Genomic DNA, 25,474 nt, shown 5'->3' with positions numbered 1-25,474 from the left:
GTGCATACTTGTAACTAATTTTAAAAAGGATAGATGGCAGTATATTAGTTTTGAATTAAAAGTTTGGCGCAAAATTTTTCGCATTTCAAATTTTATCAATTTTTTTTTCTTTTAAAAAAATGATGATTTTTATTTCATAATCAAATTTTCAAATATATAATTTCAATATTTATGGTAAAAAAAAATATAATTTTTATGCAATCAAAAAAAAAGTGAAATGAAAAAAATGATGATGATGATGATGATGAAGACGATGATGAGATTAGTTCAGAATATCAAAAAGAAAAATATGAATGAATAAATCATAGAAAAAAAATGAGAAGTGAGAGTGGAAAAAAATTCAAATTGAATATTAAGTAGATGATGATTTATATATTTTGAGCGTTTATCATGAATGACATAATAATTGAAATTTTGGAAAGGTAAAAAAAAGCAAATTGTCGTTTTTTTTTTGGTTGTAGAATTTGAGATGAAAAAAAATCAAAGAAGTTCTGTTGACAGTTGTGTTTGTCGTGTAGTGTATGTTAGTTTGAAACAATATGGTTTAATAAGGATTTCATGTTTGTTTCGTGTTGGTGTTGGTGTATTTGAGTGTGGAAAAAAAAAATCAATAAATTTCATTTGAAATAATTTATCCAGCAATTGGAGAAAAAAGTTTAAATAATAAATATCAAAAGAATTAGAAATTGAATTGAAAAAAAATGTTTCAGAAAAAAACGATGAATAAAAATGTGAGAAAAGAATGAACAAGAATGAAAAAAAATGGATGGAAGGTATAACCTTCATGACTTTTCCTTGTGAGACATACACACACACACACAATTGACAAAGATGTTGATGATGATGATGATGATGATGATCAAAATTGGAAAAAAAATCGAATGGATGAGCAATGTAAATTGTTTGTTTGAGATTTGAAAAAAAAATCATCTGATATGATTAATGTAAAAAAATGATGAAAAAAAAATCTTCAAAGTTTTTGTCATTGTTCCACTTCTAATAGTATTGTTGTTGTTGATTATTATGTACACATCTTGATTTTGATTTTTTTTTGAAGATGAAAAGAATTTTTTTAAGGAAAAAAAATTTGAGAATTTGAAAATATCAATAGAATAAAAAAAAATTGTGTGTTTGTGTATATATGTAAATGGTGTATATATTATGGTTATAAATGTGTAAAATTGACTAATTATAATGATTGTGTGATTGCAATTCAATATGGAAGAAATGTTGAAAATTTCTGGAATTAACATTCTGGATAAATATTGTTTCGTTTTGTTTTGTTGTTGTTTTTTTTCTGGTTTTTTTTTCGTCAAAATTTTGAATTAAATCATCTGATCAATTGATTTTAATTGATTCAAAATGAAATTGATTAAAAAATTAACAAAAGAAAAAAACACCGTTTAGTTGAGCCTAAAAGGAAACAGAGAGAGAGAGAGAACAAAAAAAATTTCAAGATGTATGGCGATCATCATCATAATCATGATCACCACTTATTAATAGCTGGCCATCATTATTATTATTTGTTTGTTTATTATCTTCATCACCATTATTATTATTATTATCTGTTAAATGTTTAGCCGATTTTTCAGATTTAGCTAAAAATGGATGATGAAATGATAGATGATTATGATGATTAAAACCTTGAAATCCCATCAATTCTGGTTGTACATTATTATTATTATTATTATTGAATTGAATCAATTGATCAGTTATTAATGGTGAACTATTCTGATGATTATGATTATGATGATTATTATTATCGGAATCGAAATTTTCATCCAAATTTTCATCCATTATTGTTGATCGATATCCAATATTGCTACTATCAATACTACTGCTACTACTGCCACCGATATTACTATTACCACGATATGTACCACCACGAATTAATTCAAAATTTCGACTACCCATTGATGGCATTTTTGATCGTTTCATCGATGATTGTGATGATTTTATTTGACGCCATGAATCATGTGATACTTTTGGTATTGTATCCAAATGTGTTAGGAATTCTGTTTCCGGTTGATCATTATCACCATCAGTATTATTTTTATCATTATTAGTAATTGATGTTACGTTGTTGTTGTTATGATCAAAATCATCGATTGTTAAATTATCTCTTTGATCATCAAGATTACCGATATCATCATCATCATTATTATTGATATTTGCATCACGTTTATGTAGACGATATTTTCTGATCGTATCATGATCGATCAATTCATAGAGATCAATTTGACGTCTTTTACGATGTAGTCCCATTCGTTTACGTTCATCACCTGATGTATTATTACGGAAACGTTTAAATACATTCACTGGATTTAGATAACTAATAAATTTTTTGAATTTTGATGGTTCTTCCTCTTCTTCATCTTTGAGTAGATCAGATAGATTGATACCACCAGGCAATGTTTGTCCAGCCAATGCTGAACTAACCTGATCATTTGTTGATGAACCAGATGATGATCCAGATGACGAGCCAGATGATGAACCTGATGATGATGAAGCGGCTGATTGTTGAACCATACCTGGATGTTGACCACCCGGATAAGCACCGTATGCACCATAAGCAGCTAAACCTAATGGTGGATATGCGGCACCATAACCGGCCATAGGCATCATCATTGGTAATGCCATTGCTGATTGAGCAGTTGCTGCATAATTCATATCTGCTGCTGGATTACGAATATAAGGAGAAGCACTATAACCACCATATGCACTTGTACCATAACCACCAGTATAACCATATGGCATATATAATGGTGATGACATACTACTCATTGCTGCATACATTCCACCAAGACCGGACATTCCGCCTAAACCGGATAGGCTACTATATCCGGTTGGATATGACATTGATGGATAAGAATTACTTGCCATAGTATGATAATTTCCATGTCCGTATTTTGCCGATTGATATGATGGCATATAATCATTTGTACTACTGGCATCAGTTGTTTGTCGTCGTTCACGTCGTTGTCGTAATCGCCGTAACATATTCAATGGATTTAATTTACTCAATAAACTTCGTACTGGTTTTGATTCGGACATTTTTTGATCCTGAATTTTTTTGCCATCTTTATTTTTATCTTTTTGGTTACCGCCATTCGATGATGATTGTGATTGTGATATAGGACGTATGATTGGTAGTCCATTCGGTGGTCGTGATATCATATTTGGTAGATTTGCAGCGCCAGCCGGTATTGTTATATAGCCAACATGTTTATAACCTGGTGGTGCCGGTAACTGTCCTCCTTCCGGTGCTGGTTGAAATCCAGCTATACCGTTTATTGGATTCATACTATTACCAACACCGTTATTATCACCAACACCATTATTCATTGATGGTGACATATCGGAGAATGAACCAAAATCAGCTGGACTAAGATTGGAGAATTCATTCATAATAGCATTCTTTATATAGCTAGAACCACCATCATTTGATGATAATGAACTCATTAGATTATGCATATCATTATCATTTCCTTGATGATCATTCGTTGAATGAAAATCAGTTGTTGTCGTATGATGATGATGAGGATGATGATGATGATGACTAATCGATGGTGGATACATTTGATGATTATCTTCAGTACTATACATCGAATAAGGCTGTGATGATGATGAAGATGATGGTGATGATTTTGTATAATGACCACCACCAATATCTGAATCGGAAGAAATCATTGGACTATCATTCGATGATGTCATTACATCATCACCGACACCATTTGTAGCCATATATTTAGATATTCCAACATTACTGACACCACTACCATCTTGATTGATTGATGGATATGATGTTTTTAAAAAATGATGGCCACCACCACCAATCGTTTCAGGTCTTTCATTTGATGATGAAGAAGATTCTTCAAAAAAATTATCCATACCATTTAAATTACTATAACCGGCAGCAAATTCTTTAAATAATTCATCAGCATTTTTTGCCTGTAATTCAGATGCTGATGGTTGTATCTGTGAATGATGTGAATGTGGATGATGTGAATGATATAATGATTGATCACCATTATTATTATTAACACTATTACTGCCATCATGATATACAGGATTAATGCTATTCATATCCGAAGTTTGATCCTATTTTTTTTGTTGAAAAATGAGAAAAATAGAAAAAAAACCAGATTTAAAAAAGAAAAATTGGTGCCATTAGTAAATGAACCGTAATAATATTCATCACTATAATATAAGGTGTGTATGTTTATATATATATGTTATGTAATAATATTACATTCAAATGAATACATTGCATGCATGCATGAACCTGAAACCCAATGACTAACATAATAACAATAACAACAACAGAAACAAAATTTCGTGATTCAAGAAATTTTTTAGAAAGATAAAGAGAGAGAGAGAATAGAAACCGATATAATATTTGATTCATTTCAATCAAATAACAACAGGCTGAACTAACTATATATGAATCTCTTTTTTCTTTTTTTTTCAAATGATGACTACTAAAAATAGATACAACAAACGGTTTTTTTTCTGTATGGCCATTAACATTTATTTTCAAAATTCCTCTTCTTCTTCTTCTTCGTTTGTTGTTATTTTCACACACACACACACACACATTCCGTTCGATCTATTTAGTTTAGTTAAAGTTTTAGTTTAATTTCCATTACATTTCATTTTCTATTTGTTGTTGTTGTTGTCGTTGCTGTTCATTACCGATTAATTATATAATCTCTAAGAATTAACAATCAAGATTGTCCTTGTGTGTATGTGTTAAATGAATAAATCAAGATTCTTCAATTTAAATTATCCAAGACCATTTTCTTTCTCTTAAAATCTTGATCTGTATGCGTGAATGTCTGTATGTCATCTCTCTCTCTCTCTCTCTCTCTCTCTCTCTCTCTCTCTATAAAACTTCTTATTCGATTTTTTTTTTCGTTGTTATAAATTTCATTCATTCATTTTTTTTATCTTGTTCAATTTAATTCATGAATGAATGAATGAATGGAAAAATGTGTGTGTGTGTGTGTGTATGTGGTGTGTATATATGCATGAAAAAAAGAAAAGAAAAACAATTAAAACCTGTTGTTGATATGGATGATTATTATGATGAATTTGATGATGATGATGTTGGTGTTGATTATCATTATAATCATGATGATGATGATGATGATGATGATTTAAATGAAGAGGATTATGTTGTTGTTGTAAAAGATTATTGGCATTTCTTTCATTATTGTTTGACGAAGAGGTGGATATTATTGTTGGTTTGGCAATCGGTATAAATCCCGATGATGTTGATTGTAATTGTGATGATGGTGATGATGGTAAAATAGTTTTAATATGATGATGTTGATGATTATTATTATCCTTCTGGCTATTGATGTTGGCTACCTGTTGTTGTTGATCCATTATCATCATATTATTATTATTATTAATGCTACTACTACTACTACTACCACCTTCGCCATTATTATTATTAATATTAATACCGGTTGTTGTTGTTGGTGGTGAATGATTATGTTGTTGTTGATGCGAATGTAGATAACCTACATTATATTATTATTATTATTATGGTTATTTTACAGGTAGCAAAAAAAAAAAAAATATATAAAGAAATGAAAAAAAAAGAAATATTCATTATTCGTTCATCATTATTATCATTTCATATATTATATTATATATTTCTTTTGCTATTTGTGTGTGTGTGTGTGTATGTGTGAATGAAATAAGAGAGAAAAAAAAGGTTACTCTTGATTTGCAGAAATATGCATACACACACACACACATAATATACATTCACAGATTAGATAATGTAGATTTAGATAGATAGTGAATGAGTGTGTTAGATAGATAGATAGATAGATAGATAGTTAATTGAGTGAACAATAATAATGATAATCTATTGAAGAAAATAAAAAAAAAAAAATACAAAAAGATTTAACCCTATTTTTGACTTTTCTCATTGTCATTATACTATTCCCTATATTTTAGTGAAAATTAGACACACATAAAAAAAATGTGAACACTATGATGATAATGATGATCATTGGAAAAAAAACAACTTATCTCAAATCTATCTATCCCAACATCTATGTTAATCTTGATGAATTTTTTTTTCTGGTTATTATTTTGTCATATTGAAATTGCTCTAAATAATAATAATGTACTATACCAGTAACCAGTTATGTGCACTTTTTATTTCTGATAGCTTTGTTAACACTTAGAATGTCGCATTGAGAAAGTAATTTGATGATAAAATGATCGTCATCGAATGGATAATTGTTTAATTGATTAATTACCAAATCATTTGGATGATATGAATAAATACTTTTTGGTGAATTTTCTTATTTATTCTGAAATTGATGCCGACATTTTTTTTTCTCGACAAAAATAACTATTTTTTTTTTGTTTGTCAAATTTAAACATCAATTTTTGGCTGGTTGAGTTGTTGTTGAAATCCTTCTTAACCCAAAATGATGACCACAATCATCATCATCATCATCAATGACCTACTCTTTGAATATGAATGACCATTCGAATTTGTATTTGATCAAATAAATGTTCAATACATACATTCATCATATAGACATCACATCAATAGATGTTCGTTTTTTTCTATTTATCTTATTATTTTTGATTCAATACGATGATGATGATGATGATTGGCCATGGAATGTTGGTTCAATAATCGATCGATTGACCGATTTATCGATTTTTGGTACTGTCATTCACATAGAAAAAACTTGTGTGAATAATGTTCTTTCATTCATTCAATTGATCACATAATGTTGAATAGTTGTCATTGGTTGAATCGATTGAAAAAAAAATCTCAATCAAATCATCATCATCATCATCAACAACAAATCGATAGAGTTTGATCAAACAATCAAAATAATGATAAATGGATTCGATTTATTATGATGATGATGAAAATAAATGTTTAACACTTAAAATGGTCAAGAATTTTTTCTTTCAAGATTATTAACCTGATAAATTGTAAGGAAAAATAACCGAAAAAAAAGTTGACCTGCCAAACTATTGACATTTGAATATCTATGCACATTTGATGAACACCGTACACGCACACAATGTTTGTTTGAAATTTATTTGGAATTTTTCAATCAAATTAGAACCAATTTCACTCAAAATAATGAATTTAAAATCAAATAAAAGAATTTTTAATTTATTCATTCGTTCATTTCATTAATCCTGTTCACTGATTAACTATTACAGCAAGATTTCAACACCGATTTAGTTCTTGACATTTGATCTTTTTATTCATTCATTTTGTATGTTTTTACGGTTAAAAATGCATAATAAACAAAAAACACACAATGGTTATGATTTTCATCACGATGGCAAAAATAAAGATTGATCGATGATGATTCAAAAAAAAAAATAATAATTCATTGAATTAAATCAATCATCATTTGTGCCTCCAGTGTGTGTGTGTGTGCCTATTCACATTTCATCCATTGATTATTTTTACTTATTTTATTTAAAAAAATTTGAATAAAATAATTGCCAATGAATAATAAAATATCAATGAATCAATGAAAAAACAGTGATTTTCAACATGATTATTCTATCATCGTACATCAAATCTTTTATCATCGGTCGATTTGTGAATACCAGGAAACAGAACAAAAAAAAATCAATGATCTAGTTCTATAAATCAAAATTAAACCGGTCACCCAAACACACAATTAATCTTCTTTTTTTTGATTGAGATTTGATTTTCTTTTTCGGAATTTTTCCCTACAGCCATTTTGAAATGGTAATCAACATTTTTGACATTGTGGATATGTACGCTCATTATCATTGTCTTTAGGTCAGAACATTAAAATACCATGAACATTAAATTAATTAATCATTTCAATCAGGTCAAATTATCATTTGTTGTCATCATTTAAAAATAAATAAAATGGACAATTGTATAAATATGTGACAATTACACCTGATAAACACATACATTCAATTATTCTTTCTAAAAAGTGTTTATTGTTATCTTTTTAATTTACTTTTTCAACTAATTTTCATACAAGAATAAAATTATTTCATTCATTTAGAATTTAATTTACAAACCTGTTCGATGATGATCTTGATCTTTTTGTTGTTGTTGTTGTTGTTGTTGTTCTTGTTGATGATGGGTATAATAATTTTTTGTATGATAAATTTTCATTGTAATATTTTGATTTTGATCATTATTTCCATGTACTAATTGTAGTTGTTGCCATATTAGACAAAATGTCGATGTAAATAATATTAATTTGAATAACATTTTTGATAATGATTTTTTTATTATTATTGTTCTTCTTTTGGTAATACAAGATTGTTGAAATCTTTGATAATAATAATGTTGATAATTCATTTTTTTTGCTTTTTTGTTGATGTTGTTGTTGTTGTTGTTGTTGTTTGCGTAAAACAACAAACGAGGTTCAACGGTAAATAATGAAAAAAAACCAGATAAAAAAATCCAGTTGACAATGATAAAGAAATAATTAATAACAACAACAACAACAACAACAACAATAGTAACAGTGAGTAAAGAAAAAAACAAATTTTTAAAAGTTTAGCCACATTTTTTTTCGGTGATTTGTTTGATATTTTTTTTTCTCAAATCAAAATATTCGATTGTCCAGGGTTGTTGTTACATGATAAAATAAATCGAATGATGGTGGCCACACATGACACACACACACACACAGTGTTTCGGCCACCGATTTATATAGTAATAAAATTCGTTGGTCAATCAAATCGAACAATTTTTTTTTCTACCGTTATTTTTCTTTCAACGAACAGATTAACTCCAATTCTAACATTTGACAAATTATTACAAACTTAACACTTTGACGTACGTAAATATATTATATAAAACACACACTAGTCGATCAAACGATGACCTGAATGAAAATGTAAGCCAATTTGGTTAATGTCAAGTGATTTTATATATGACACACACACACACATACACACAAATAACTTATTGGCGCAACCAAATATTGGAAAACATCATCATCATCAACCTGAAATGTACCAAATGAATATTTACCGCTACTACTCCAACTACTACTGCCACACCTATTCAACTAATAGTGATGGCTACCTCTTTTTGTCCAGATTTTTTTTTCGTCTCTTTTACAAAAAAAAAAGATTTTCATTCGCGAAATTCTTCTCTTTTCTTCTCATATAAATGTATAAAGAAAGCAAGAAAAAATATAACAACGAAAAAAAACTAACCAAATGAATCCCCAGAAAAAAAGAGCCCGCCGAATTTCGCTGTTTTTTCCTCGTTTTTTTTGGTCATTGGATTTGATGCCCCTCTTTTTGATTAATGGTTAAGCTTCTTTTTGTTGTTGTTCATTTATTTTTTTTTTCAGGCCAAGAATTTATTGAACCGTTACCAGACAAACAGTATTTTGACCTGTGTGTTTGTGTGTGTGTGTGTGTGTGTGTGTGTTACCCGAAACGATAATGATGATGGAAGAAAGGAGAAAATGCTACCTGTATGTATATACACACCTGAGACAGTGAAGAAGAAGAAGAAAAAAAAATATTACATTATCACCTGAATGATGATGATGATGATACTGAACCCAAACCAAGCCAACAATACAAAAGAAAAGCCTAAGTTTAAGTCTATGATCGACTAACTTAGTGACTGACTGGCTGACTGACATACAAAAACAACACATTCAACATTCCATTCAGTATTTTTTTGTTTTGTTTTGTTTCGATAGGAAAAAAATGTTGATTTTCTTCATGTTGTTGTTGAATTCATTATACATTTTTTTCAGGTATGATGAACTCTCTCTCTCTCTCTCTGGCTAATAGTTTATTATTAATAATATTGACAAATAATAATAATAACCAGACAAATAATTCAATCAAAAAAAAAAAAAAAATTGAAATAAAATTCAAAAATCCCGACAACAAAAAAAACAAGGAGCAGCAACAGGTGTGATTGAAATAATCAAGTAGCAATTGATCATATTATTTTTTTTTTGGTCATCATCATCTGATGATGATGATGATCAACTACACTCCTTGATAAAAATCTGAGTTTATATTTTATCGCGATTATTAAGATTTTTGTTGTCGTTTTTTTTCTGCAACTTGCCTACCTGTTCTCTCGTTCTCCCTGAAACAAATTAATTTCAAATTGATTCGAGTTTACAAATTTTTCCAATTTGTTTTTGTTTTCAATGGATAAAAATCAAATTAATAATACATCGATCGATTATAATTGATTGATTAATATAGGTTGGTTCCAAATACACTAAACTTTAACAACATCCGATGGTGAAGCTAAATCTGCTTGGAATTGATTAATTTTCTTTTCATTCGTTTTTTTTTCATTAATAAATTAAATTTTTCATTACATTTTCGATCGATCGATTGATGTAAATGTCATTGCAATGATGATCGACCAACAATCATTTTTCATCTATAAAATGATCTTGAATGATTGATTCTTCAATATCGATCGATCAATTCAATTCATCTGGATGATGATGTGTGTCCCGATGGCAATGTAAATGAAAAAAAACCCAAGTAGATATCATCAATTCAAACCATCATCATCATCATCATTATTTTGATAATTTGAATTCAATTCAGTTGTTGTATCAAGAGAAAAATGTATGAATGGAATACAAACATTTTATTTTTAACCACTTTCAATGCTTTTTTTTTCTTATCAACAACTTGTTGCTCAACAACAAAAAAAAATATGAAAAACTTTTTTCCCCTTCTCTTTCTCCCTTTTCTCCCCTATCATCATTACAAAAGCTTGAATTTTTTCTTTAAGAAATTCATATAAATTCCAGAAAAAAAAATTACAAGTGAAAAATTTACAATTGGATTTTTCTTTTCCGTTTGTTGTTAATGAATTTTTTTTCTGTAATTTTAAAATCGAAATTAAATTCTTTTGAAGGTAGATTTAATTTACGATTTATATAATGGTAATAGTCAATTGTCATGTTCAATGCTAATGATGAATGTTCAATTGTTTGATGATGACATCGTTCAAACTATGACATTGTCAATCGTTTTCTCTACAAACCATTGCTACAAAAAAAAAACGATATACAAATTATGAAAACTAATAATAATAATAATAATGATGATGATGATGACCAACAATAACAAAATTTTTATAAACTAACATATAAACTCAAATAAAATGACCACCACTACAACCATAATGAAATTGATTGAATTCAATGAATGAATAATGGATAATGTTTATGGATACGGGCAAATGTTTATGTATTACAACAACAACAACAACAACAACAAAAAAATTCAAATATTCAAACTATAATGACTATATAGAGTTTGTCGGCTGTTTTTATTCTTATATAATCATCATTATTATATAACAAAGATTTTTTCTGGCCATGTCCAAATCGAATATAAATAAATAAATAAATATAAATTGCTATAAATAGCTGACATCGACTATGATGATGATGATAAAAAAAATTTTTGCAAATAAAATAAATGTCTATGTAGATGTGTGAATGTATGTATGTGGTCAAAGGATTCACCCATCACTCAACAACAACAACAACAACAACAAATGACCATAATCATTGAATCATTGAATTTTGAATAAAATTGAAATTGAAGAAATGACCATTGATGATGATACACCACCCGGGTTTTTTTCTGGACATCATTCATCTATATAGATATTGTAATGCTTTTGCTGCCTAAAGCCATCAAAAAAAAATAATATTTTTATTTATTTTGAAGATATAAAAAAATAAACAATGATTTGCATCTTTTTGTTGAGAGATATAAGAAAAAAAAAATTTGTCATGAACACACACACACACACACGCAAACGCATATTACATACATCATGAATGAAAAGAAATCCGAGATTAAAATCTTGTTTTTTTCTTTTGTTAATGATGATGGATTTCAATGTGATATCAGTCTTGATCATAACAATAATTATGATTATAGCGAAATAGGTGACATACATTACCAAAGGTAAAATGTCCACTATAAAACATATGAATTTCCATTGCTATGGTCATTATTAACATCATCAATTGATTTTGTTTTTAAATTAGCCAAAGATTCATCTTTTGGGTTTCTTACACACACACACACACACATCATTCACATGTGTATGTTTGTGTGCAAATAAAACACTTTTCTTTAGTTCCAGAAAAAAAATTCACATTGCTTCAAGGTGAATTTGTTTAATTAAAACTTGCTTGAAAAAAACTAAACTAAACTAAACTAATTTGATTTGATCTGTTCTGATTATTATTATCATTATATAATGGCCATATTAAATACTTTTCAAATGTAATCTGTCTGTCTGTGTGTATGGAATCTTCCTCTCTCTCTCTCTATTTCTCACTGTAAATTGATCGAATAAATATAAAAAAAACAATTGCTTAAACAGCCCCCGAAGGATGGAATTATGATTGATCACACACATATACACACACAGACTCACACTGATCGTAAAAAATACTTTTCGCGTTCTAATACATTCCCACTGCATTATTGATATAGAAATTTCAGAGAATAAAACAATGGAAAAAAATTTAGTAAATTTTGTAATTTTTATTTGAATAAAAAAAAGCAAAATTTCGCTTTTCAAAAAAAAATATCAATATTTTCTAATACAAATCATCACAAATTCGATTGTGTATCATCATCATCATCATCATTGTTAAAGGTCATAAACAGACTAGTGATTTGTTTGAAAAATAATTATGAACAAATTTTTTGTTTTTCGATTACAAATTCAAATTATATTAATCACTTTTTCTAAATCAATAGATTATATTTGGACCATCATCATCAATAGATAATGCTGTTAAAAATATCACATCTTAAGCAATATTTTGGCCATAATCTGACAAGTCAGCTTCAACAGAAGTAGCTAGAAGATATTCGCAACCAAAAAAAAAAAAAAAAAAAAAACAATAAAACTAATAAGCCTTGAAGGTTCATCATCATCATCATCATCAATAACTAAAGAGATAAACGAAAATGAAATGAAAATATCTTGATCGAAGTAGAAAATGATTATGGCAATATTGTTCCAAAAAAAAATACTAACCATTATCTATAAACCCGTTGTGTTTGTCAATAAAAATGAATAAAAAAAAATCTATTTATTTTTACCTCCGATTGTGGATATATTGTTATTGTAATTGTCCATCCTTCATCCACATTCGATATTTTGTTCGTTGAACCCAATTTTCAATTGGATTTTTTTTCTCTGTGTATGTGTGTGTGTTTGTGTGTTTAAGTGTAGTAGTCATCCATTTAAATAAAGAAATTCACATAAATATCTTCTTTTTTTTCTTTTATAATGAGAGTTTATATAATCAATGAAAATCATCTTCAGAAAAGAAAAAAAAACAACAACTATGACAACGACAATAATGATGATGATGATGATGATGATTGAAAGACATTAAAGACCTCACACAAGGTAGAAAAAAGTGAATAATTAGCCTGAAACAAAAAAAAATCGGTTATTGGTGTTGATGATTTGGATAATAATCATCAATGGAAATATAAATCTATATCTGGTGAAATGATAATGATTGAGCTAAAATTGGAGTCTCATAATCCCAAAGTCTCATCATCATCATCATCATCTGAATTTACGGCAAGTATTTTTTTCTGTTGTTGTTTATTATAGATAAAATTGTCAATTTTTTTCCATTATTTTTGTTTCTATGTATTCACAATTGGATTGACAACCAGGATCTAGTTTATTATCATCAAGAAAGAAAGAAAAAAACAAACAAACAAACGCATCATCATTATTATTATTATTATTATTGGACCATTATTATTCATTATTATTGAGTGGATCAAAAATAAACCTGCACACTTTTTCCACATTATGATGCTCATTACGGAATGCAGATGTGATTGTAGTGCTTTAAAAGTGAAATATTCATCCAAACAAACAAGAAAGTGGACACCGCCCACAAAAACATTTTTTTTTCTGAAACAACTAAACTACTGATATATTCAATGATCCGAATCGGTGCAAAACAAAAACAAAAATGAAATTTTTTTTTTCTTTCTCTATATGTAATAATTTGAACACACAGTGTTGAAAAAAAATTTTTTTTTTCGTTGAAAAAAAATATTTATGTATCTCTCCAGTGGCGGATCTACCATTGGGCCGAGTGGGCCCAGGGTCCGGAGAAATTTTTCTTTCTATTTTCATTCAATGGAAGGCCCACCGTCGCTAGTGCAAGATATTGTTAGTGATATCAGAATTTGGCCGTACACTCATCGTGTCAAAAATTTCAACAACAACAACAAAATCTTTGAGGAAAGAAAAAATATCCAAAAAACTTGAAACAAACAAACAAGCACACACACACACACACTTTCTTCTCTCACATTCCAAATTATTCAAAGAATGAGAAAAAAAGAAACGAAGCTTTAACATTTATGACGACGACGATAGTTAGACTAATTTTCGAGTTAACTGGATCGGAATAAATACGTGCAGTCTCTGTTGTTGTTGTTGTTGTTGTTGTTGTCTGGCAGTCATCATCATCATCATCATTTTTAAGACTCTCAATAAAAAAAAGAACCATGAAGACATAAAAGAAATAGATAGGCGTTCGCTAAAACGCCATATTTGTCACTTTGCCATTTTCTTTGTCTGTGAACACATATTGTAATGTGTAACGAACAAACAAGTGAAAAAAAAACAAATACTTTCAAGATTTTTCTTCATTCTTTTTTATCATTCAAAAATCATTTGAATACACACTTTTTTTTCAGTATCAACAAGTTTGTTTGTTTGTTGATTACCGATAATCGGGTTTTATTATTATTATATGGTCCACAAACAAACACGCACACACGGCCACCAGAAATGAAATTTTCGAAACTTTGTTTTTCCAATATATTTATAGGTTTCAATAATATTAACTATCAATAATAAATTTATAATTGACAAATTATTATTTTGTGCTTACTTGGTATAATTTTATATTTTCATTTCATTTGTTTTCATGTTGTTGAATAAATGAATGAAATGAATAAAATATATGTTCATATATGTCAATTATTACTTGATTGATTCGAACGAATCATTTTTTGTTTTGTTTTGTTTTGATTAAAAATTTGACTTAAACCTGAACGAATCTGATTATATAAAAAAAACTTTGTAGCCAATCTTGTTTTGCCTATTTTTACCGATTGTAACAACTCTCTCTCTCTCTCTATTTCTTTCTCTCACTCTCTTGTATTAATCTTCATATAATTTGAATGACATAAGGATGCCAAAAAAAAGTGCTTTGTTTTTCAAAATAATAATAATGACAATAATATCTACCGATTCGAATTGAATTACTAAATTTAGATTATTATTATTATTATCATTATTATGATTATCATCATTTAGTAATAATCAAATAGTAAAGTGATCATCCATGTATGAACCGGTTGATTGGCATTGCCGGTCGATGAGCCATTTTTTTTCGTTTTGTTTTGTTTTAATCATTGAGCCGTTACAATTGCCAGTTAGTTTAAGCTTTATATATTTTATATTACTAAAATAAAGCTTGAAAATAACAATCATTTAATCGAATCAAATGATCAAGAGTTATTATAATCATTTATGTCATAAACGGAAACGGAAGACTTTGGTTAAATGCCGATAATTTGAATTATTATGGTTTTGGTTTGAAAATTTTTATTTTATATGATCATAATTTAATCGATTGTATCGATAGTTGACTATTTAAAAATTTCTTCTTTTTTTTGTTTGTATATATTTTATTTGTTTATTTTGAAAAAATAAATCAGATGATGATATTTTTTTTGAAAAATTCATTTCAATAAGTGGGAGTTTCCACTGTTAGACAAAAAAAATGGCATCAATTCTGAAGAGATTAAATTCAAAAATCGATATAAAATCTAAACATCATCAACAACAATCGAATCTACTATTAAATCCACGAACGCCAGATTGGTTCGATCATTATTCGGATATTTGTACACAACTTTGTTTCGCTGTATTCGAATCAAAATGGTTCAACGATATTCATTCGGATGTTATCCGTGATCTTTGTGATGATTCACTTGGTAATGAAATACATTTGCATTTGTTATCATTATTGGAACAAATGTTTCCATTGTATGATTATAGTGAAAAGTAAGTAGTGAATAAATTCATTCGCGAATAAATTCAAATTTTCATTTTCACACTGACAAAGAGTTGAAGAGACATTCCATACATTGTTATCGTTGATTGAACGAAATAAATCCCCACAACGAATTATTATAATTGCCCGTTTATATTATTGTGCAACAGCTTTGTTATTATTCTTCAAAGAGTCGGTAAATTTTTCTGCAACATTTCAATGAATGTCATGAATTTTAATTGTTGAGTCGCGAAATAGATCATTGGTGTTGATAATATATCCAAATCGTTCACGAATTTCATCCGGACATTGCTGGCTAAAAGTTGTGATCAACAATCATTTGAATACGATATCTGTCTAGATTGTCTTCGAGAAATTTCCGCCACTTATCCTGTATGTATGATTTTATTTCATTGATGATAATAAATTTCTCAACATTATTCAATACTAGGAAATGTTAATCGAAATATCGAATGATTATAAACCGTTAAGGACACCAAGAAATATACGAGAAGCATACTGTATGTTACCGTTATTTGATTCAGAAAATGATTTGGAAAAAATTCGTAATCTCATGCAACAATTTGATTATACACCGGATATAAAATTTTATCATATCTGTATGGATGTTCATCATTTGATATTATCCGGACGATATAATACCGATTCAATATCATTGCTTATTTTACGACCATTTTTATCGAAATTTATCATTAGTAATCAAATTCATCAGATACAATTTGCATTAAAACTTTTAATCGAATTTGGTTTTGATATCTTCAGCTCAAGAGAAGAAGAATTATTTTTACGACAAATGGTTCAAGCTTGTACAATACCATCGATACCGGTCGGTCATCGACTACTATTGTTGGCTTTCATCCGTATTGCTTTCGAATCTATTTATGAACCACCATTGAATTCACCACCATTATCATTGTTAAATTCATTACATCCACTTCTGTTTGATGGCCCGGATACTCAAGAAAAAAAACTGCAGATTATGAATCAATCTGCATTCATAATATCGGACGATGAATTTTTCAACATGTTATATCGACTTCATCGGCAAAGTTCGATGGATAAACGAAATTATGAACGTGCCGCAAACGGTTTGTTTCATCTGATGAATCAGGCATTACGAAAACGGACACAATTAACCGATCGTCTAATACAATTGTTGTTGGATAGTTTTTTCATCCCACAATATCTACATTATATTAAAAGATTTTGTATATTCTGCCGTGATCACAAAGAATTGGCACAAGAATTGGTCGACAATTTCATTGCCAAACTAATGATGATGACAAAAGAACAGGATAATAGTAGTGTTGAAAGTTTAAAAAATTTACCGGTTACCATTACAAGTTATAAAGTTTATATCGTTTATCTGGAATTCATCAATTGGTTTCTATCAGTAGCACATCGTCAAATTCATTTGACCGAATTCCAAATAGAATTCCTTATTAACTTTATTCATCGAAATATTTTTCATTATGCCGATTCATCGACAATGGCATTACAATGTTGTACATCAATCCTATATTATCAACGTGTAACACATAAAGTTAAAGGAGCACTATTCAATCTATTAGAATGGCTAAGAAATGAACGAAAATCCGACCTGGAAGCATCCAGTTTAGCACAGATATATCTATTAGCATTAAGAACGTTAACGGAAGCATCAATCAAACAGGTGTTTACATCGGATGAAGAGGAATTTCTACTCCATCAAACCCCTGAAATATTTGAACAATATCTATTGAATGTGAAGAATACTTTGCCACAATGTCCCATTCGAATCGAAAGATCCGCTAAAATTAATATCAATCGACAGATATACAGTCCACCACCATTCATCAAAATCATTTCGTTTAATGTATCATTAGATTCTCGGAGTAAATTCAATCGAATATTTGCCATAGAAATACGATTTTCATGTCGACAAAATGATAGGTATGAAAAAAACATACAAATACCTTACATTGAAGATAAACAAAACCCGATTGGAATTAATCTGCCAATCGATTTTCTCATACATGATACTATACAACTTTCGATTGAAATGAAATTTGTTGATATGCGTGGTAATATCTATGATCATCTTCAAAATCAAATTGAAACAATTTCTTTTGAAGATTTGTTGATTGCATTCGCAATCGATATTGATCAAATTGCTGTAATCAAAATGGACAATATATTGACAAAACATTCGGATTCGATTCGATCAATAATCTGCGTACCAGATTACCATACAATACAATCATTTATCGATTATCATCAATGGCTTGAACCATTCATCATAACTGATTTATCATCACAGAATTCCACATTATCGTTTGTAATTGCAACGACACCTGATAGAATTACCATAGGTTCCATCCAGATAATCAATAATTGTGTAAACATTGAAATCGAAAGTAATCATTATGGCCTAATGCCGGCATTATTTTCAAGATTTCGAAGAAAATCTATTTGATGTTTTTTTTTAAAAAAAAGATTGATTTGATATGATTTTAATCAGGTAAAAAAACTCTGGATTTGTATTGAGAAAAAAAATCTTATTCTGAAACAAGAAAAAATATCAACAAACATGGATCCACATATTCGAAAAAAATGATCCAATCAGTTCATCATGTTCATCATATCGTTGTTACATGGAACGCTTCCTTTTTGAAAATCACTCAATTCACGACGAAATGTTGATACATTCTGTGTAAATCTACATGGGAAATCACCAAAATGGTTATCATTAGAAAATCATCTTATTTTATTTTATTTATGTTTTTGATTTACATACCGATCACGATTTTTGGCCAATAAATTTCGTTCAATATCCCTCATAAGGTAATCAAACAATCGATTCATTGTTGTTTGTTTTTCAATCGGTTGTTGTGAAATGATATTTCTACGTAGTTCATTGAAATAATCTTCATTCAATAAGATTAGGCCAAGTAGTGGTCTTGACATTGACCATTGATTACGGCAATCTTCAAACATGATTATATTCATTATTGTCGATAACATTTGTTGAAAGATTTCTGGTTTCAATTCCATTAAACAATTAACTTCATAGGATTTTTTCTTATTCTGTTTGGATATCTCTTTGAAAATGTATGATACGATATGATCCAATGCCGAACAACAAGATGTGCATACATTATCCAATGAATTTAGGCCTTCCGATATGGATGATATGATATAAAGGAAAACAGTAGGTTCGAGATTAGCTAGGAATTTCATATGATCTTGAGCAATACATTCAAGTAGTACATAGTATGATTGGCTGAGTTTTGGATATTCCTAGAAAGGAAGAAAAAAATCATTTAGAAATTTTCTAAAATCCAAAGAAAAATAAAAAAAAATTACCAATATATCAGTAATTGAAATAGAAAGAATCAATTTGATGAACGTATTGAGAGCATCTTTCAATGCTGTATCACCATATAATTCGAATACACCAAAATTTACATATGATCCACTCAATGCTAATTTCAATATGGAAAAACAAATTGAAATGCCTTTCAATTTCATAGCATAAAGACGATCACTCGGTATATCACGAATCATGAGGATTTTCGTTCCATAATTGACCAACAATTTACTTGCATCACGAAATAATAGAATACCGTTTGGCGATGATATATCGAATTGAAGACGTTGTGATCGATTATGTACAAATTCAGCATATAATTTCAATACCGGTGTTGTCACCTGTGGATCATTGAACCAAAGATCGATAGCTGCATGGAAAACCGGTGTATATGTTGGATATCTGATTAAAAAACAAAAAAAAAACAGAAAAAAATTAAAAACAAATACCAAAGAATTGAGAAATATAGATACATACATCCAATTGAAAAATATCATTATATTTGATCTGGAAATAAATGAATATACTAGGCCACGTAGATCACGAGATATTCCAATCAAGGCTTTCTGTGTGTTTCAAAAATTGATTAATCAACTAAGAAAAGGGATTAGAAACTTTTTACTTACTTTTGTTTCTTCTTCATTAAACATTGATTTATTATTGAGCATATTTTTCAACGTATCCAATGAGGCTAACAAAAAGAATCAATTAATCAAATAAAAAAAATGTTGGCAACAACAAAAAAAACAACTCACAAGTGATTGGTTGCATAAATTTTTCAAACTTATCCTCATCTTCACCCGAATCGATCATGAATAATCGACCTAATGATGTATAGAATATTGTACGGCACTTCATATATTTTATATCAAAAGAATTGCTTAAAAATGGAAAATGTTCGGCCTAATGATCAATCAATCGAATAATTAATCAGAATTTAGAATTCTATTTTATCATTATATTATCAAAAGCATACAGTATGATTATTCAATATGAATTGAATTTCTTCCAATTGGACCAATTTTCGAACACTTGAATAACCGATGGATAGATCGTTAAGAATCTGTAATGTTTTCGTAACAATATCTTCATCGTTTCCCCAATATTTTAGATTGGTTATTCTGTTAACAAACAAATAGCAAGAAAGATTAATTAAATTATTTAAATTTAACTATATATTATTTGAAAACATCGACGTACATTTTACGTATGAAAACACTTAAAACCATTGTCTCTTCACTTAGACCGAGAACATCGGATAGACGTTTATAGACAGTAGATGTCTTTTGCACTTGATCACCAATATAAGTCTTACGGAATTGTTCAAAAAAACTGAGAATGGCCAGATCAAGCTTTTTACAGAATCCACCACGGGCTAGACGTATATCGGTGAAATTCATCAATTGTAAAACACGAAATGCTAGTTCACCGTCCATATGATCTTGTTCGTCATTACTATTGAGAAATACTCGGCCTCCGATAGCCGCGCCGATAATATAAACAAGCCAAGTGAGACGATTTTCTTGTATCTCAACTTCAGCACAGGATTGTGGCATTGTTTGCATCAAATCCTGATATGTTTTTGCAGCTTGATCAAACAGATTAACCAATATTGAACAAGTATTTTCATATTCACAACGTGCTATAGTTGATAATTGTTCTAATTGCTGTTGTACCATTCCAATCTCATCAAATGGATCTTCTAAACCGTTCATAACAACTTCATTCACCATTTCTAGTCTTGATGTTATATAAGCTCGTGTTACTTCTGGTGCGAAACGTTCTAATAGATGTGGTTCAGTTGCTTTTACATATGGTACAGATGTAACTAGTTTTTGCCATAAGGTTAATAGATAATGAATCGAATTGGATGCAACACTCCACATCTATAGGAAGATATCATCAATATATTATTATCATTAAATAGGATTATTATCCATTTTTAATTTTGACCATACCCTTAGACTGGTGATCGTAAAATTTGCAATCAATTCCAACGTTTTAGCATAATCATCTGCCTTGACTAATTCACCTAATTGATAATTAATTTTTAATCTTGCTAGTAGCCGACAAAATTCATGATAAGCACTTGGTTCGGAAAGTTTTGTTGGATTTTCCAATATAATTCTTATGCCAGAGATCAAATTGTTTAGGAAATTTACCCGTTCAGTATTTGTGAACAATGATCGACGAACCGATGCTAATTGTACTAAACATGAAAGTGACTAATGTGAAACAAAAAAAAAGGTTTTTCATTTTCAATAGGTAACATTAAGTTAAGATGTCATTATTACCAGTGATGATATATTGGCCGGTAACAGATGAAATAGATCAAAGTAAATTTTGAGATTATTCATGTCAAGAAATGCCGGTCGCCAATTAGTAGGAATTTGTACACCTAGGGGAAGAGAAAAAATTCAATTTTCAAATTATTTTTTAAAATATTTTTTTTTTGCTTACAGGTTAGATCGTCGGATGAATCATCGGATGAGGCACCGATAAAATCAAATGAAAGGCAATTGATTATCAATTTGAGTAGATTACTAATCAATGTTTGTTCATCATCATACAATATTTTATTCTTTTTCAATTCTTCAAGAGCACTTTTTAACAATCCTTGTGCTAGTTGAAAAAATTCATATAAATTCTTATCACGAAATGATGATGCTATTTTTCGATGACGGAATATAGAACGATTTGCTTCATGTGCGTTCGGTTGACTATGATTTCAATTTCATGAAATATTAATAATCAATATAAATCATAATTAAATCGAAAATATTTTCATCAACTTACTTCATTTCAATAACAAGTGTGGAAATTAATTGTACACCAATATTACAATACTCTACCGTCCCCTATTATTTAAGGAATTTAATTTTGTCAATAATTTTTTTTTCACAATCAACATGGTTTTACATACACCAACAAAATGACTGATGTGCGGTATGATATCACGGAAAACAAATTGATCATTTTTCATATCAACCCATCCTACTTTTGTTATACGAGCAAATAATGTGACCAATGCTTGCAAAACGAATGGTGCTAATTTTGGATTTGATGCCAGATAATTTAGAATATAATTACGTATATCCAAACGTTGATCAACGGAAAGACCGGTCGGATTACGTGTAATCAATTTAGTCAATGTGGTTGCCGCTAATAATTGTGCGAATGCCGACTAAAAAAATTTTAATAAATAAACATTTAAAAAAACATTTAAAGAGAATTGATTGAATCACATACATCACGACGTTCTAATAATAGCTGACATTTTGGTAGACAATCCAACGAATTCGAAAACATTAACAATGCCGATTCGGCTTGTTTACGTTCATCAGAGTCGCTTGATTCATATAATTTTTTACATAATGTTTCCAATTGGACCAATTCCTTTTTTATGAAGAGAAAAAAGTGGAGAATAACAGAATTAGAATTTGTTAAAACTTAAATTAAATAAAAAAAAAATACTTGTTCGTCACACATGATGTTAGAATTGAAGATATTTTGATGATTTGAAGGAAACTCAAATGATACACACACACAAATACAAAAAGCGATTTTCGAATTTCAAATTCAAAGAAAAAAAATTGGCCTAAACGAATGGCCGCAAGCCCAAAGAGAAAGAAATCAAAAATCTTAATATTTTGATACGATAATTTATTTTCGAATTGATCATCGAAATAGAAATACAATCGCCAATGACAATCGAAATTTCTGGATTAATGACAATCGAATGATTGACGAGATCTGTTTTGATTAATTGAACAGCGATAATAATGATGAAACACGAGGGGAGAATTTGGCGGAATTTACACGGGCGCCTTTATTCATTGATTGCTGTTTTTTTTTGTATTTTATTGTTATTGTTGTCGTCGTCTTCGTTTTGTTTATATTATTTGGCCTGTGCTGCTTGCCTGTTTGACTGCCTGCACACAACACACACACACAGACACAGACACACAGACTTGATGCATGCTTGAGCACACATCTCTTTATTCCATTCCGTTCATATTATTCATCATTCAATATATATTGAATTTAACAACTTTTGTGAATTTAGCCGTTTTTGAAATCGAAAATTTGATTTTTTTTAAATCAATTTTTCAATGATATCATTATTGAATAAAAAATGATTGATCTATGGATGAATTCTGTGGTTGAAATAGAAATCGAATACGAATAAAATGAATAGAATGAGAAATTCATTCCATTTTTTCCGGAAATATGATATGTAATCTATGCAAATGAAATTATTGCTATATTCAAATATTTATTCAATTTTTTCTTTGAATCATGTCTAACATGATTGATAAACTTGACATTGGGATCAATCGTGTCATTTTATTTTAATTAATTACCATTAATTGATCGATAAATCTATTCTAATCTAATGATAAATACTTTAGTGAATAGCCGAATAATATTTTTGAATGAACATTTCATTCTGGTTATTTTGATTAGTTAATTTTAATCATTATTGTGACTTGCGCCCTTTGGATCGATCCATTCGTTCTTCATCTTCATTGTACCAAGCCCAGTGCAGTCTTTTTTTTTTGTTCTCTCTCTCTTTCTATCTCTATGTTCGTCATTGGCTCAACCAAAACACCAACATGAACATTGCGTGATGCTGCTATTGCATCTGTTTTTGTGTTGGGACCTATATACAAACCCAACACATGAAGACCATTTTATTGGATCAATCGATAACAATCCAAACAGTTAGCCAAATTGATAATATTTGTAGTCTTTGATGGAAATTTATTTAATTTTAAATGAATTTATTAATTCTTGAAGAATATGATGCATAATATTGAAATTGATGATACAATGATGACCATCAATATTAATGATGATGATAATGATTGTGAAGAGGATGATGATGATGATGAACAAATCAAGATTATTCAACAACAACAACAACAACAAAGTAACCCAGATAGGAATAATAATGAAAAGAATAAATGTTTCAATATATGGCCATCTTTATTTAGGTAAAATTTTAAATTTTAATCTGATTTTTAATTTCAAATTCTTTTTCTTTCCATCAGACGATCAACCTATTTAAAACGTTATAAAAGAGGCCATTCACATTCGTTAGAAAAACATCGTAGTCGTTATTATTCACAAAGTTTTGGTTCATCATTGAATGATGATAATCTTTCACTATCATCATCAAAGCCGATATCATCGAATGTTCCATTTCCGATCACGGATAAATATCTAACACATGGTTCACCAATTTCACCACGTGTAAAAAATTTTAATCTTGATATGAAAATTCTGGTATTATCACGTAATGATAATCCGTATCTAAGTAAACAATTAGAACGTTCAAATTCATTAACATCAAATAATTCATCAACCGTAACAGATGAACAGGAATATTTTGCTATCGATACACCACATTCAGCGCTACATACGCCCATATTTAATCGTCGCAATTATCGGATTAATAATGGTCGTTCATCATCATCAACCGGGCAACATCAACATCAACAACAACAACAACAACATCGATCAACATTATCATTTACATTTGGCTATGATAATCATAGAGATCTAGAGGATGGAAAAAATCTTCATGAACAATTAATCCGTAGTCCACCTCCGAATTTCCCGGAAAAACTAAGTGAATTTTTATTCACTGAAAATCTGATCAAAAATCTAAATAATCAATGATATTTTCAAAAGATGTAACCCTTTTTTTTGTTTTTTTTTCTGCTGCTGGTCAATCAGCCAAAAGATATAGAAAAATATTTTATTTTCCTGTTTTAATATTGCTGCTGTTGTTGTTTTTGTTGTTAAAATTCGATATGAATGAAAATCAATAAATTGATAAAAATAAAATTTCTTTCCAACAAGTGATTCATATATGAAAAATGGCCATTATCATTAATCATTATCAAATCATGGGTTTGTCGACTGATTAGAAAAATCGAATCCTTATCAAAATGTT

General features: G+C 29.0%; 4 protein-coding genes across 4 annotated transcripts; 2 read left to right on the top strand and 2 right to left on the bottom strand.

Moving 5' to 3' along the window:
* Nucleotides 1-99: 99 nt before the first annotated feature.
* Nucleotides 100-8,897, bottom strand: LOC142597517 (uncharacterized). Its single transcript, XM_075730843.1, has 3 exons — nt 8,068-8,897; nt 5,062-5,528; nt 100-4,101 (listed from the first exon to the last, which is right to left on the bottom strand). The coding sequence occupies exons 1-3, from the start codon at nt 8,351-8,353 to the stop codon at nt 1,453-1,455; spliced, it is 3,402 nt and encodes a 1,133-aa protein (XP_075586958.1). The 5' UTR covers nt 8,354-8,897; the 3' UTR covers nt 100-1,452.
* Nucleotides 8,898-15,526: 6,629 nt separating this feature from the next.
* LOC124490592 (uncharacterized) lies at nt 15,527-18,977 on the top strand. The gene is made up of 5 exons (XM_047053116.2): nt 15,527-15,679; nt 15,805-16,153; nt 16,215-16,338; nt 16,401-16,535; nt 16,594-18,977. The coding sequence occupies exons 2-5, from the start codon at nt 15,870-15,872 to the stop codon at nt 18,616-18,618; spliced, it is 2,568 nt and encodes an 855-aa protein (XP_046909072.2). The 5' UTR covers nt 15,527-15,679; nt 15,805-15,869; the 3' UTR covers nt 18,619-18,977.
* Nucleotides 18,621-23,572, bottom strand: Ranbp16 (Ran-binding protein 16). Its single transcript, XM_047053115.2, has 15 exons — nt 22,987-23,572; nt 22,762-22,908; nt 22,436-22,696; nt 22,309-22,370; nt 21,973-22,232; nt 21,807-21,910; nt 21,471-21,737; nt 20,713-21,398; nt 20,489-20,633; nt 20,268-20,415; nt 20,139-20,203; nt 19,990-20,078; nt 19,509-19,914; nt 18,940-19,442; nt 18,621-18,861 (listed from the first exon to the last, which is right to left on the bottom strand). Exons 1-15 carry the CDS (start codon nt 22,999-23,001, stop codon nt 18,765-18,767), a joined length of 3,255 nt encoding a protein of 1,084 aa, XP_046909071.2. The 5' UTR covers nt 23,002-23,572; the 3' UTR covers nt 18,621-18,764.
* Nucleotides 23,573-23,588: 16 nt separating this feature from the next.
* LOC124500405 (uncharacterized) lies at nt 23,589-25,365 on the top strand. The gene is made up of 2 exons (XM_075730754.1): nt 23,589-24,509; nt 24,567-25,365. The coding sequence occupies exons 1-2, from the start codon at nt 24,316-24,318 to the stop codon at nt 25,195-25,197; spliced, it is 825 nt and encodes a 274-aa protein (XP_075586869.1). The 5' UTR covers nt 23,589-24,315; the 3' UTR covers nt 25,198-25,365.
* The last annotated feature ends 109 nt before the right edge of the window (nt 25,366-25,474 follow it).

Source organism: Dermatophagoides farinae, chromosome 4 (genome assembly GCF_024713945.1).
Source record: "Dermatophagoides farinae isolate YC_2012a chromosome 4, ASM2471394v1, whole genome shotgun sequence".
NCBI lineage: Eukaryota > Metazoa > Arthropoda > Arachnida > Sarcoptiformes > Pyroglyphidae > Dermatophagoides > Dermatophagoides farinae.
Note: the sequence above shows the minus strand (reverse complement) of the source record. Positions and strands in the feature narration are given on the sequence as shown.